This window comes from Anomalospiza imberbis, chromosome 1 (genome assembly GCF_031753505.1).
Source record: "Anomalospiza imberbis isolate Cuckoo-Finch-1a 21T00152 chromosome 1, ASM3175350v1, whole genome shotgun sequence".
In the NCBI taxonomy this organism is placed as follows: domain Eukaryota; kingdom Metazoa; phylum Chordata; class Aves; order Passeriformes; family Viduidae; genus Anomalospiza; species Anomalospiza imberbis.
In genome coordinates, this window is record NC_089681.1 from 40,203,690 (window position 1) to 40,219,434 (window position 15,745).

At 33.6% G+C, this 15,745-nt stretch overlaps 1 protein-coding gene across 3 annotated transcripts in view; it reads left to right on the forward strand.

The window, feature by feature from the left end:
* RB1CC1 (RB1 inducible coiled-coil 1) overlaps positions 1-15,490 on the forward strand; it is a 65,894-nt gene extending 50,404 nt beyond the window's left edge. For 2 of the 3 annotated variants that reach the window (XM_068188955.1, XM_068188971.1), the window contains 9 exons: positions 2,109-2,268; positions 4,498-4,606; positions 4,746-4,986; positions 6,571-6,622; positions 7,666-7,713; positions 10,647-10,705; positions 12,446-12,582; positions 14,104-14,174; positions 14,523-15,490. In XM_068188955.1, the coding sequence (XP_068045056.1) occupies positions 2,109-2,268; positions 4,498-4,606; positions 4,746-4,986; positions 6,571-6,622; positions 7,666-7,713; positions 10,647-10,705; positions 12,446-12,582; positions 14,104-14,174; positions 14,523-14,600 (955 nt within the window). In that variant the 3' untranslated portion in view covers positions 14,601-15,490. The remainder of the gene's footprint in view (positions 1-2,108; positions 2,269-4,497; positions 4,607-4,745; positions 4,987-6,570; positions 6,623-7,665; positions 7,714-10,646; positions 10,706-12,445; positions 12,583-14,103; positions 14,175-14,522) is intronic. The other variant, XM_068188964.1, reaches the window with a different exon arrangement.
* The last annotated feature ends 255 nt before the right edge of the window (positions 15,491-15,745 follow it).

A 15,745-nucleotide genomic window follows, 5' to 3' on the forward strand; every position in this document is an offset into this window, starting at 1 on the left:
TTTTCTCTAGGAATCAAGTTATACTATGTTTTATCTCCAAAGGGCATGTATGTTAAGTAAATCTGACCTAATATTTCAAAGCCACTCTTTACTTATTTGAATTTTGAATTCCTAAAACCCCAAGCTGTATGAGTAACTCAAGTTGATTTGTTATCCTCACTCATTGTTTAGCAGTTAACTTGTAATGGTAGAAACTTTTATTTGGCGTATGACTGTATGTTTGTTGTTTTATGCAGGAATAATGTTGCATTAGCCATTCAGAAGGTACAGACAAAGAGAGGGATTGTTAAATTTGACCTGAGTATTGCACTGGTGTCAGGAATTTAGGTTTTAAATTTTGATGAAAAGTAACAAAAATAATGAGAGGCAACAAAGAAATGTTTGCTGTCCATGCATTACCACAGTATAAAAATAAACATGGTTTGGTGTGTCTGAAAATCAAGTAATTTTGATTAAGAAAGATAATAAAACTGCAAGGCATTTGTAGTTTCATTTACTCTTTCTGCACTATGTAGTAGTGTAAAACAGTAGAGAAAACCACAATATCTTTAATGATTTCTTGTTAAGCATTTTGAAACATTTTTCTGGTTAGCTAAAATATATATATAAAATACTGTAAAGAATGTTAGAAGTAAAATAGGAATACCAATTGCTTTGAAGATGGAATTACTGCTTTGGTATCTTGCAGTCTTGGTATTGTCCAGACACTTCTGTCAGACCACCATATGTAGTGGAGCTTCACAGAGTGCATGTCCTCTCTCTCTCTTAACTAGGCTTCATTTAGAAATAAATGGAAATTTAATCAAGCACGAAAATGTTTTCTCAGTGGCACAAAAAAAGACTTGCCTGAATGTTTCATGACTTTCTTCGCTTATTTTACTTCTGGCTTCTAGAATGTCCGAGGCTGTTTAGCCACTCTGAGAACTTCAATTGGCTTTCAGAGCTCTTATTTAGAGCTTCTTATGGGCTTTTTGAATGCTTAGCTGCTGCATAATAGTTAGTATATTCAGTATATGCCCACTTAGTAGAACTGTAGCAGTATTGTTAAATACCTCCTTTGTCATCTTAGAGCAGTGCAAGTGTTAGCTTGCAAAGAAACCCCCATCTGAAGATATGTGCTTTTGGTATCTTGAAAACAATGAAGTTAGGCACTGTCACTCTTCCTGTAGTTGACAAGACCTTTTCAGATTAAATATTTAAACCTACTGCCTGGTACAGTGGTGAGGTGTAAAAACTAGTAATGTGCTAGCATCCTTTGCAGACCAACAATGTCCTTTACTTGGCTGTCATTTGCAAACAGTAGTCCAGGCGATCCATCTGAGAGGCAGATGATTCCTGCTTTGGTTTAGTTCAGCTAAGAGCTTTGGGTTTAAATATGATTAATTTTAATATCAATATGGTTTAAATTCTGGTGCAAATTAATAGTAGAAATTTAAAATAATACAATTTTTCACAGTTGTTGCCCATCAAATGAATTTCTCTATTCTAAAGTTCTTCAGGGGTGTTCTTGGTAACTCAAGCCAAAACACAGAAGAGTGTAGTTAGTTTTTGCTTCAGCGGTGAAAAATATTTGGCCTATGTAACATTGTTTCAAAGCCATTTAAGGTCATTATCCTGCCTTTGTGACTATTGATGGTTTCCTTCCTTTGGGATGATTAGTGCTGTCCTCCAGCTTCTGCAATCCAGAGTTTTGAATTTCACATCTAGATTCCTTAGCATCGGATTTGCTGCTGAATTGTTTTCTTCATGTGATATTTCTGAAGGCTTTGCATTTTGACATAAGTATCTTTTTGAAGTTGATAGTTGTTTCTTTTTACCACTTTCTGTGCTTTCTGTTACATTAGTAAAAGTATAAACAAAAGTCCTCCCCCACCACAAAACTTCAAAGTTAGAGCCAGCATACTACACTAAAAACACAGAATGCCCAATAGCAAGAATTGGTGAGATGCTTATGATTAAAAAGTAGAATTGAAGTTAGTAATGGCTTAATTGTAATATAGTATTTATTAAATATTTCAGAAATAACGTTTTGAAATGAGCATCGGACATTGGTGTGTGTTGTGGGGGTTATATACTGCACATTTAAAGTCTAAACATTTTCTTTTAAGTCCTCCTGCTGAATCATCTGCTGAATCAAACTTAGTTGCTGAACTTCAGGAGAAACTTCAGGAAGAAAAAATGAAGTTTTTAGAGCAACTTGAAGAACAAGAGAAAAGAAAGAATGAAGAAATGCAGAACATCAGAACATCGCTCACTGCAGAGCAGCAGGTAAAGCAAATTTTCTAAAAATTATTTTTGCTCTCATGACAATTGTGTTCTTTCACTGCTTTGAAGTTAGAGTACGGTTTTCTGGTTTTCTCTGTAACACTTTCACATTCTAAACTGTTGTGACTGTCTGAAGCCAGGATATGATGTGTTAATATAATCAAACATTTAAGCATTAAAAAAAAAAAAAAACAATACAAAGAAACAAACAAAAAAACTCCACTGAAAATAAAAAAGACCAAAAGGCGAAACCAAATAACAAAGAACTGGCAATCCAGATTCAGTTTTTGTGACTTCTGTTGCTTAAGTGCTTGGAATTTATATTCATTCATCTCTTTATCTGCAGAAAGATACCAGGTATTACAAAATTTTTGGGCAACATTAAATTAATTATTTGACATACTAATTGATCTGGAATGCTGCTTACTGGCTTTTAAAGTTTATTACCATGGGCAGATGGTGTTTTGATGTTCAAAGCATAAATATTTTTGTATTTTTGTAAGTAAATTGAGGTTCAAACAATATATGTTGCATTTTGCATTATAAACTTAAAGCCACTATGTACTCCTTATCTTGTTGAAAAATCACTTTGCACTGGATTATTATTTTATATTTGTATCCAGTCATTTTTTCCTTTCTAAACATCTTGAGCCTCTTAGTTTCTATAGATGAGTCTCAAGTTCTTAAATTAAATCTCTGTTAGTAACAGCTATTATCTGCAGCTTTGTTGCATTTAAACGCCAACAAGGATTTTCTGTGTTAAGCACTTCTCCTTACTGTAGCTATGGTAGGATCAAATAAGGACAAAGAGACAAGGGTGTTGATCAGCCAGCTCGGTTGAAAGAATGCTATGAATCACTTGAATACAGGGAGTAGGGAACACAAAATTGCAGATGGCTATAAAGAAAGGAGTATTACTGCAATTGGGCTGCAAGTATTAATACTGAAGTTAGCCTTACATAGTAAATCTAATAGGAGATTTTTTTCCTAGATTAGTAATCATTACATTTATTTTTCAATATTCCTTAGTATTACATTTTCCTCATTATCTAATAGTATTCTTCATTTCTGCAGCAGAACATAGAAGGGAAGGTTCTGGGGCATTGACAGCAAATTCCAGGGAAAGCTGGAACTTTTTTAAAAAAACAATGAACAACTCACCTCCCCCTAAAAAAAGACCCCAACCAAAGCAAACAAATACCCCAAACCCAGAAAAAGGGTGTATCAGTCAGCACTGACAGTTTACTTTACTGGTTCTGCTGATTACTGAATATTTTGTGTATTTAGCCTTGCCTTTGTCTTTTTTGGGGTTTGTTTTTTTTGTTTTTTTTTTTTTTTTTTTTTTTTTCTCTCTGTGAAGTTTCCTTAGAAGTGTCACTTATGCTCGTGGTGGGAGAGTTTTGTTACTCAGACATATAACAAAGGCTTCTGTGCCCTATGTAAGGTGCGTAGCCCACCAAATAGTTTGTATTTTAAGACTGAGAGTTGATAGGCATATATCAAGACAGTCTTCAAATTCACAGAAAAATTAATTTTAATAGATGGTTGTTGGTAGGTTTTGTCTGTCTCTTCAGCAGCATCCTAAGAGTAGAAGGGCACAATGGTCAGTAGAAGGATTGAAGTGGAAAGATTTATCAGACTGGTACTGAAAGCTAGGCTGGCTTCTTTATGTTCACCAATGCAAGCTATTAACCAGGATTCCTGTGTATCTTTTACAATAATTAATTGTTCACTGAAGAATTAATGCGTGACTTGAAATGTATTTTTGATTAAGTTTATAGTGTATTGATAATGGTATTTTTCTTTTTCATTGTATGCAACATAGCTGGATGCAGTTCATCTTTATCTTAATAATTTGAATTCTACAAATAACAAGTAATATAGAATGTTCAACTATTTTACATTAAGTGGAATATAAAGTATTAATTTTAAAGAAAAATCAACAACTTATTTTTTTAATTATTTCTTTATTATTTTACTACTTGTATGTATCAGGCTTGAGGGAAAGAGGGGGTTAAAAATAAAATTAATTACAAAAATATTTTAAAGACAAATATAAAAATAAAATGTACTGGCATTTTATCTCTTCACCAAAGCATTAAGTAAAAAAGTTTTAATTTCTTATTTAATTATATTGTAGAAAACTGAAATGCATGCTGTCTTTTGTACTATTTTGCAGTACTTTTTTACAGTAGATTTCTTGTTTCAGTAATACTTCCTTTCTATTTTCAGACCAACTTCAACACTGTTCTGGCAAGAGAGAAAATGAAAAAAGAAAACATAATTAATGACCTTAGTGACAAATTAAAAGTGCTTACACAACAGCAAGAAAAAGATAAGGGTAAGCAAAGTTCTGAAGAAGTATTCATCTTTTCTAAGATGAAATTTTATGCAAAGAATGCTCCATTCTTTGCAGATTGGTTTTGATCCCGAGTGCTGCTGTAATTAAAAGAAATTCCGTTTGTTTATTTGTGTCACAGATTTGATTGAAACACTTTCTGAAGATAGAGCTCGCTTACTTGATGAGAAGAAGAAACTTGAAGAAGAAGTTAATAAACTGAGAAGTAGTAATTTTTCTCCATCAACCTACTTGGCAGCAGCATCAGAAGTTTGTGGAGCCTGTGCAGCTGATGTGCCCACAGACACAGACAGATTGGTTGCTGACTTTGGGGCTGAGGGGAGAATGGATTCCATGATGGAAACCAGTATGATGGCTGTGCAGTAAGTATACGGCATTAGAGTAGAAATACACAAAGCATGCTCTTGTTCTGGAAATGTGTGCTCTTGTGCAGTGTAAAGTACAGATGAGCATGTTTAACTCTCCTCCTGCCTTTACTGTTCCTGAGGAACTGTATGCATACATGTGCATACAACTGTGGTGTCACAATCATTAGGAATGTGTGGGTTTGAGGACTTTGAAGTATGCAGCTTCAAGGTGAAACTTGGCCCCACAATCATGATGCAAAAGAATATACCTAAGTATACAAAACCTAAGTCAAACAGAAGGAAAACTGTAACGGTGAATAAACTGGGAGGCTGCATGTTACTGACACATCTTTTGAGCAGCGTCTCGCGTTCATGCCACTAGCGCTTTAAAGAAACCCAGTCTTCTCCTTCATACCTTTCACAGAAGTGAGAAACCTGCCTGGGAACCACACAAGAGGAGCAAGGTTTTTATCAGAGGAATAAGAGCAAAATTGTTAGATGTACTTACATTGACTTTAGTCAATATAATCATCACAACTGATGCTGCCTAACCCAGAATCACATACCCAGAGCACTAAACAGCTTTGTGGAAGTGAAGATGAAAACAGTTTGTCCTTGCCATACTAAACTTGCACTGATAATAAAACAAGGAAGTATCCCATCTTTAAAAAAAGAGCTGTTTCTTATAGTAATCATTCTAGTAGTCCTGCACTCTCAAAACAGATATACAAAAAAATTAGATGAGCTTGTCATAAAAAATTATGACCCAATGTATGATTAGACAGAAACTTTCGCAGGTTTCTTCTGATTGCTTCCTATTACATGAGAGCTAAACAGCCTTTTAACTGAAATGAAGTAATGATTAGTATGGTTTAATTATAATCTGTTAGCTTTTCTCATTTTTTGATTGGATTTATAGCATGTTTCATCCCAAAACTTGTCTGTTTTCTCAACCAAATCAGTTTGAACTAGAAAGTACATTGTTTCTTGTCTATTTAAACTGCTTTTAAAGTATGTTATAACTGTTTTAGGAATTACTGTTATGTTCTTAAGCAATTATTTGGAATGTTAGCATTTATTTTATCATGCCCCAGTACTCAGTTTATCTCACAGATGAGCAGCAACAAGTAGCAAGTTCACATTAGTGTCTCTGCCAGAGAGTACTATGACACTTCAGACTATTCCTCAGTAGCCTTTGAGCTAGACTAGGAAAATGAGACGTAATAGAGCTGAATTGCAATATCATGGGTTAACTGTCAAAGCATGTGGGGCTGTATCTTTCATCCTGGTGTCTTGAAAACAATGCAAAATGCCAAGAAACTCCCTGATGTAGCTTGATAAACTAATCAATGGCTGAAAATTCACTGGCTTGTTGCAACAAAGAACCCCCTTGGTTTAAAGAAAAGGAAAAAAAATCCAAAATACCAGCCAGAAATATTGATGCCGATTCCTAGTGAGTCTTTCTATGCTGGTCCCTCTGTGCCAACAAATATATAACACTCTTCACTGAGTGAAGATGGGAGGTGGGTGTGGGAAAGACAATTTTTGATTATTAAAAAAATTATAGTTTTTAACCTGTCCATTTTCTTTTTCTTTTAGTGAAAATGTTCATATGTCTGAAGAAAAGCAGAGGATAATGTTGCTAGAAAGAGTGAGTAGATTGTTTGTGAGGTTAAGTGTTACGACTAAGTACTTAAAAATATGTACGTGTGAAGTTGTGCTGTGGTCAGTTATATACTCTGATACAATATAGTGTCTGCAGGGATTATAAATATGATTTCAGGGAATCTTTTTTCATTGTACTTTTGGATCACTGTAATTCAGTGAAGTAATTCAAGATGACTGTTAAAACATTACTCTTGGCCTATCCTTGTTATGTTTATGTAGGCTTTAGTATGAGTGACTGATCTGTCACTCTTCTTTGGAGTGACAAATCATTGATACAGAGAATTTTTATAGAAAAAAAGTTACAATTTCTTTTTCTAATTAAGAAATACAAAACAGCTGGACAGGATTTAAGATTGATTTACCAGTTTTTTCATAAAAATAGGTAATTTCTCTTCATAGACTGTATTCTTTGTAAAATGTGAGATTAACCTCTAGTAGTTACACTGGAGTATTTCAGATTCTAGTAATTTTTAACTGTCCCGTCATATCTAACTTCATCTCAGTTGTTATTTTGAAGTTGACTTTTTTTTTTTTTTTAAATGGTGTCATTAACTTCCAGCTTTCTAGGATCACTTGGACTAAAATCAGGGACCAAATAAAGAACAGGAATGCTTTCTGTTAATGGATTGTCACACTGTATGAAGTAACTACCTGAGTGTTTCTGACTATGAGCACATACATGCTTTTTTCTGTCATTTGATTAGAAAGGATTTGTCATGGGTAGAAGCTTTAACATAGTAATATATTACATTTCTTTTGCTGTTCTATCATTGACATGTTTTTCTAACTGAAAGAGAAGTAAGACTATGCAGGTAAAATGTTAGCATGGGGATTTATAGCACTAGGATAATTCCTAGACTTCAAGGGTTTTTTTGCACGTCTTTGTTCAAAAGATGTTTTGATAATTGTTTTAGAACTGTAGTATTGTACAAGTAGTTAGGCTCTAGTTATATCAGAACTTTTAAAAAAATGTTTGTACTGTATAAAGTGTAATATCCAGTTAATCAGATTAAGATTTTCTTTTAGACTTTGCAGTTGAAAGAAGAGGAAAATAAGAGATTAAATCAAAGATTGGTAAGTATTTGTGCAATCCATTTTTTAAGCTTAATGCAAAAATAAGAAAAGATTAAAAATGTTAATTTTGTTAAAATCTAAGATTGTTTTTTTGTAAATCTAAAAAATATTTTAAGTGTTAAGGCAAGTGGTGAATAGGTAATCTGATAACCTTCCAGAGGTACATGAGCTTAGTCTTCTCATGGAAAAAGATTCACAGGACTGGAGAGTGACTTCTTCCCAAAGAATACAGACCATCTACAGTTGGGATCATGGGGTGTTCATTTCCAGGGCACCACGGCTCAGTTTTCAGCAGCAGTATTGAAGGCTAGTTTACAAGAATATAAATATGCCTGCATTTTAAGCATAATTGGGAGTGTTAACAGTAACTTACAGATTGTTTTGGGAAAACTGCACCTGCCACCTTTGTAAGGTGTGAAACTGTAATTCTGCCTAGTAGCTGGAAATGCAGGCAGCCACCATATAAAATGCAGAGTAAATGCAGGAAGGAAAAATAATTTAGTGACAGAGTGCCCTTGATTCCTGTAGTATAAATTCTTCTCCTTTTATTTATTCCCACTTTATCTGTGCTAGCAGGTCTCAATTTTAAGTCTTAAAAAAATTCCTGTGTGTGTAGGAAACAGGCATATCCTTTGGTTGGACTGGCCATGGACATCACACTTTCTTTAAATGACAGGTGGTACCTAAAGTTTGGTAGGAACTGATACCTCTGTAGTGGGAAGTTAGACTTCATACCAGGTGTAAGAAGGGATTGCAAGATATCTAAAAGTAAAATTTTTAAAGGATTATTTTTAATTCATTATGTCAGTAAAGTACACAGAATTTATTTAAGTGTAGTTTTTACAGTAAAACTCAAAATACACCCAGACAGTTTTCTAAATATCTCTGTAGATTTCCTGAATCAAGTTCTTGTCATGTTGGAGTAAAATAAAATGGAAGAAACACTGTGTATGAGACAAATAGATTATTCTTGTTATGATTGATACAAAGCCAAGTAGAAGAAATTGGTGGTTCATTGGTCTTTAAAGCAATTGAAATTTGATTTCTAAATGGAACTTCATATATTTTCAACCTTACTTATAAAATGAGTTTTTACATAGATAAGTTTATTATTTGTCTCTTCATCCTTCTTTCCCTCTTCCCCTCCTTTTAAATGCACTTCTAAAATTGAGATATACATCAGCACTTCAATACCAGTGTTTATTTCCATTGAGGTACTTCAGATAAGGAGCTTAGAAGGTGTTCTGTGTGAAAAAGAAAATCTTCATAGGTCATTGGCTTTTGCAGAAGAACTTGTGGGTTACTTCTACAAGGAACAAAAAGGAGCTCCTTTTAATACTTGGAATGTTATTAAAGGATTTTTTACAGTAAATGAGTTACTGAGAAAGGGAACATTTTTTTTCTCTATAAAGGCTATTACAATTGTTTTCATAAAACGTTCCTTACTAGGTTTGAATGTAATTATTCTTAACATTCTACTTTGTTCTGTTTTTCTTGAAGTTAGAGGTTAAGGAAAAATACAGAAATCAAGCTATTTTGTGTTTTCATTTAACACTTATTCCAGTTTGAAAAAATAGTAAGAAAATATCTGGTCTGTATATCTGAAGAGAAATCTCAAACGCTTTTGTGTACAGTCTAAGCAAATGTGACAAATTTCATGCTAGCTGCAACTTTTTCAAGAAAGAAAGGTAGCCTCTAAAAAAATTTAAAATAATAAAAATCAAAATCTGAAGTTGGATCCTGTAAAGAAAACTGCTGAAGGTGTCATCAGAATTTGAGATTCTGATTTCTGTCACGTACTGCATTCAATTTGGACCCATTCTTTGAAGAAATGAAGAAAATGAGCTGTGGATAGGCTTCAGGCTGTCGGGAAGGCAGGGCAAGATTGACAATAGGAAGGAAATTCACTGTAGGGAACAATATTTGAGTTACAGCTGAAAAATCACATGCTAAACTTTAAGTGTGAGCAATCTAGATTTGAATAGCATGTATAAATGGTCCGGGAAGTAGGAATGGATGGAAAAACTGCAGGACCTCTAGTCAGAGTTTCTGTGGAGCAATTATGAATTGTGTTTTGTAAGGAGGTTACCAGAGGGTAACGGAACTGATACAATTACATCTGAGCAGCTTCCCCAGCTAGTTGCCTGCACATGGGATAGGTATTCCTTTGGAGATGGAAGTAGCATTAATTATCCATTGTCATTTCTTGTTATCACAGTTCTTGTAGAAGCTTTGTGTGCACTTATGTTTGTTTTTAGGTCTAGTTTTTCCTATTGAAGTTGGTCCACATGCCAGTATTTTATTAATTTAAACAGAATTAAAACCAAATATACATATAGGAGATAATTCTTATGTCCAGAACCTTACAGTATCTAACCTTTATTTGGTCTTAGTAAATCTGGCTCCAGTTTTGATCCAGGGAGTGCTGCCCTGTTGATTACAATAAACTTTAGATTTTGTGACAGTTTGTAGAAAAAACTGAGACTATGTTGAGCTCAACATCTAGAGCTGAATTGTAATAAACATGTAGTCTGTTGTGTTCTACCATCAGCCTTTTCCAGTGACTTTTCTGTTAGAATGGACAGTTTTATCATAGGTCTTGTGTATGCCCAGAATAAATCTTCACTGGCACTGATATGAAAAGCCCTTCCCAGTTTTAAATAATGAGGAAGAAGATAGTTATGCAGGAACTTTTATAATCAAAGGTAGGTATTAAAAAAAAGTACAATAATAAAAACCAAAACCGAATCACAAGCAACCAAACCCACTACAGAACAGGATCACAAAAGTATGATGGGTTTTCTGAGTGAATATAAAATCTGCAAGACTAGGCACTGTTTGAAATCAATGAAAAATCATCTTGTCATATTTTTACCTGCAATGTACATTTCATCATAGCTTGCCAGTACTTTGTAGCTTTTCTCTTTTTATAGATGTCCCAAAGCATGTCATCAGTATCCTCAAGACATTCTGAAAAAATAGCAATTAGAGAGTAAGTACATGTTAATTTTCATATAAAGAGATGGATATGCTTTCAATAAAATAAGTGTATAGTTAATGTTACGATTCTTCTGTTCTTGCTCTGTGGTGAAAAGATGCATAGATCACTATAATTTAGCCATCAGCTATTGAACAATCCCAGCTGAGCATAAATCAGATTTTATAAAACCTTTTTATAAGCAATGAAATGGCCTTTTTGAATTCTGCCAGTGACTTTCTTGAATTCAGTATTTCATGGCATTTCTAGAATTCTGAGGCTTTTCTTAGATTACTTTTTTGCTTATCTGTAACCTTGAAGTCTAAGAAAAAGGAAATCAATCATCCTGAATATGCATAGTGCTGTATTATATTTCAAAATAAGTCTTAACCTTCCTGGAGTCTTCAAAATTCTTGTCTTACTCTAACAGAATGAAAAAAAAATTAACTCAAACATTTTGTTAGGTATTAATCTGTTTGCAGCTGCATGTAGAATTGTAGCTGGAAAAAAGAAGCATTCTTGTAAAATGTGAAAGCTACAGACAACTTCTTTATTAATATTAAGCTTATAAATTACTTGAGTAATACAAAAAAATCTTTTGAGAAAGAAAATCTGCATAGATTCTTCTATTCATGTTTTCTGAATTACACCAGTTTCCATTTTTGCTGTAACGAGACCAGCAGGTGAAGAATTGGTTTTTTCCCTCTAGCATCTGAAAATTGTCAAGTGTCCTTTTTGAGGAGGAAAATGGTATGAAAGAAGAATTCATCTGTTCAGTAGAGATGTTTTTAAGTCAATATAGCCTATCTTCATAGTAAATCCAGGCAGAAGAGTTTGGAGTATTGTTTATTTAATCCAAAACTGAACGTTAAAGACGATGACCTAAAATTCTCTAGATTTACTCAGTTGACTGTCTGTGTATCTGTAGTCTCCTTCTGTGGAGAAGTTTTTCACTTTCTTTGCACTTCCTCCCTCATCCCCGAGGAGTAGTAATATTTATTCTTAGAGCTCCCTCATGATCTAATGCTTAATTTGTAGCTATTTTAAACTTCATTTCATTAATGGGTAAAGAATTTATTTGCAGCACTTTACACAGTGAAACAAGAAGTTTGGAGACAAAAGTTGTTCTTGAATTCTGTTGCTGAAACTTCACATGAGAACTTGGCTTTCTGTGTACCTCGGTGTCACAAAGAAGCAGAGTTTTAAAACATTTTACTTACAGTTGCCACAGTGTTTCTTTGGCTTTTCATCATTTGCTCAAAGATGAACACTTCATCCCTTCTTTGTCTTGGGTGCTTAAAATTTTAAGATTGAAAGCTACATAAATGTTCTTGCTGTATTTTTCTGTGTTCAAATTTGCTTCAGTTTGAAACAACAAAATAATGTTTGTAAACACCACTACAGTGATGGTTACCTTAAGTACCTGTGAATAAAAATAATACAAAACTGAAACACTAGCATTTAGTTAGGTATTTCTGATTATGTTTTAAAGAAAAACTGACAGTTCTTTTGAGAAAGAATTTGAGCTGATGGGTGTTGAACATTTCAAAAACACTTTTTAAAGGTAGCCTGCTTTTGGTGTCTTCAGAAAATAGGAAATGTATATGAGTTGGCATAGCACGTGGAAATGTCTGCTGCTCTTCAGCTTAGTCTGTCTCATGCAATACATGGGGGGGAAATGTAGTGTAATTAATGTAGTTTAAAGCTTCTGTGCTTTTTTTTAGTTATGTTTTGTGATTTTTTTTTTCCCCCTAGTTTTCAGGTTGGCGATTTGGTACTCATTATCTTGGATGAAAGGCATGACAACTACGTGTTGTTTACTGTTAGTCCAACCTTGTATTTCTTGCACTCAGAGTCCCTTGCTGCACTGGATCTCAAACCAGGTGAGTGTGGTAAGTGTCAGATTTTTTCTAATTATTATCTCCTCTTACAACTTAACTTTCTAACACTAAGTGATTTTTATAAGTATGTATGTGATAAGTACAAGAAGCAAGTAATAGTTGTCAGCTAACTTTACAGCTTTTGTTACTTGTTCTGATGCAAAATATTTTTGAAAGCAGAACATTTTTAATTAAAAATTTATATGGATGTTAATAACTTGGAAAACTGGGGAAAAATATCTGCATCTTCAAAGTAAGCTGTGGAAAAAAAAAGAGGGAGAATATGCCAATTTAGTACACAGAATATGTTAACATTTCCATCAGGCTGCTTTAACTACTCAGCATAAATAATAAATAAGAAAATGTAGACAATAGTATATGGGAGTGTGCAAGCAATATTTTTGCTCATAGTTCTTTCACCTAATTAAAATGATATTTATTATAAATTTTCAGAGAAGACTTCCTGTATTTCTTTATGTTCAAGTTGATGACACATTTACTTTTTTTCTCCCTTAAATTTCAAGGCTTTTTGTTGGCTTTTGTTACCAGCTATCTAAACTTAGCTAAATTGAAATCTTTTTAAATGAGGAAAAATAACAATGCTTTCCACTAAACCATGAGGTCTGCCTGAAGTGGATTAATTTAAATGTCTCTAAACTATCATGTTTTTTAGCAAACCCACCTGTGCTCCCAACTTTGTAAAAACGTCTAAGATTATGCATCAAAGAAAATTTGTATTAATTCTAACTTATCAGTGTAAGTTTCTATATTACTGCGTGTCACAAGCTGTCAAATAATTTCCCTGAGCAGACTCACTGTAGATTGCAGTTATGATGAAAGGTGATAGATCTTGAATAATTGTGTAGTCTCCAGAAGACCACTAAGCCCTAACTGAGTTTGCTGGAGGATCTGTGGCATGTGTCATCTGTGAAACCTAAGGAGAAAATGCCTGTCTGACTTCCAGATGTAATATATCCTGAACTATGGCATTAGTAGTGCATACATAGCTATGTGAAATATGGTAGATTTTTCTTACTTGCTTTTTTACATATATAAGGTAAAAGCCATGTCAGTTTGTATGTTACTGTGAGTACTTAATTCACTGACCTGCTTTCAAATGGATTTAGCTTGCTTTGGTCCTTAACAATTGCTGAATAGAGTTAATCTCAAATGTAAGAAAACTGCAGATAAAACAAACATGAAGACTTATCAACTGCCTGAGGGACACATTTGTCTCTGTCTTACTGCTTCAAGAAGCTGTGTCTTGATTCTATTCCTGCATCAGTGAAGTGGGGAAAGTGAAATTCAGAACACTAGTTGTATATGTGATAGGTTAAAGTTGATGTTGGCCTAGGTACTGCAAATTATTGTTCTAAGGGCCACCAAAATGTTGCATTTAAATCTGACCTTGTTTAATGTTTGTTTATTTAAACTGAGTTAAAAAAAAATAAATCTGCTTTTAATGAAAATATAATGTAATATCCTGGTACCTGTAGTTGCTTATCCAAAATATTAAATACATTTTCTCTTTAGCATCGGGTGCATCTAGGAGACCGTGGGTGCTAGGAAAAGTGATGGAAAAGGAGTATTGCCAGGCAAAAAAGGTAAGAAAATAGTAATGAGAAATTATCTGTGATTAACAGAGAAGAAAGTATATTTTAGTATTTTTAACAATTGTGACAAATTCTTTCTGCATAAGAAGTTAGATGAAAATTTTCCTAAGTTCTGCTATTCCTGCTTTTCTTTTGAGTCAGTGAATAGCAAGAGTAGGGGAACCAGAAGAGTTGAGTGAGCAGTGGGTTGGATATTTGCATCCACACTGTCCAGAGCCCTGCCAGACTCCTAAGGGTCTCTTGAATCATGGGAATCAGAGTAGTGGGAATCAGTTTGAACTTAAAAATACAAAAATCAGTACAATAATTCCAAGTTTTATTTTTTTTCTTTTTTTGTAGGCACAAAACAGATTCAAAGTTCCTTTGGGTACAAAATTCTACAGAGTGAAAGCAGTACCATGGAACAAGAAAGTATAACACAACAAAGTTTTAGTTTGTTCTGTCTCCATTCTTTTTTGACTTGTCCTTCAGTGCTCGTTCATCGCTCCAAATACCAGGCCATCTTTTTATACCGAGGTCATGTGACAAGATACGTCATTGATGTACTGCTTTTACTTTTTAACAGGTGACATTTTAGAAATTCATCAAAAACTCTGGCCCTAACTGCTTCGATTTTTTTACCCTGATAACTATAAGAGTGTGGACCAAATGAGTTCATTTTCTCTAAGGGCAACCACATGAAACATGGTTTGTTTGCCATGTTAATTGCCTGTTAAATATACATTAGCTTGTGTTTAGATGTTAAATGTTAGTTACCATTATTACCAGCATATGTCCTTTTGTGAAATCATTATCAAAGTACTTGCACTCTTTAACAGATTCTTTATATGTGTAAAATTCATCAACTATTTAAAGAGGGTGTTCATTGCATGCAGATAATCATATAATTTTTCTTCAACATGAGTTTGCCTCAGCAGATGAATAAAAATAACTACTGCAGCTTGTTTCATTACATGAAAATGCTCTTTAATGTTAAAAAACCCTTGTAATTTGATGGACTGATTTTGAAAATCAGTCACAGTTAGATCTGCAATCTTCAAAAGCACTTTCGATGGATTGATCACACAGATTCTGAAGGGAAGACACCTGTGCTGTTTATTCAAGGTGAAGCACTTGTTCTTCCCAACAAAACAGAAGTCTTGTATTAATCTATTTAGAAAAATCATATTGATGAAATTGTATTTCATGGTTGAGTTTCAGGAAAAAAACTCATTGTACATTAACCATACAAGAGTCATTTAAGTAACAAATTATTGTAATTGTAAAAGACATGTAGAATTTTAAAACAATAAAGATTTGAAACTGTATGTGTTTGAAGTATTTGTGTGCCTTTTAAATACTATCTGATATTTATTTCTTGTTAGTCTGTTGCATCTTCTCTATGATTTCTCCAGCGGTTTCATTACGTAGCAATACCCAAATTTCCTATGAGACGTAGTAATTTTCAAAAGCATTTGGGAATTACAAGAATTACCTTATAATCATAAAAATGAATTTAAGTAGACAGAAATTTTAATTATGTCAGCATATTAAATGCATAAATTACATTTTTAGTAGTTATA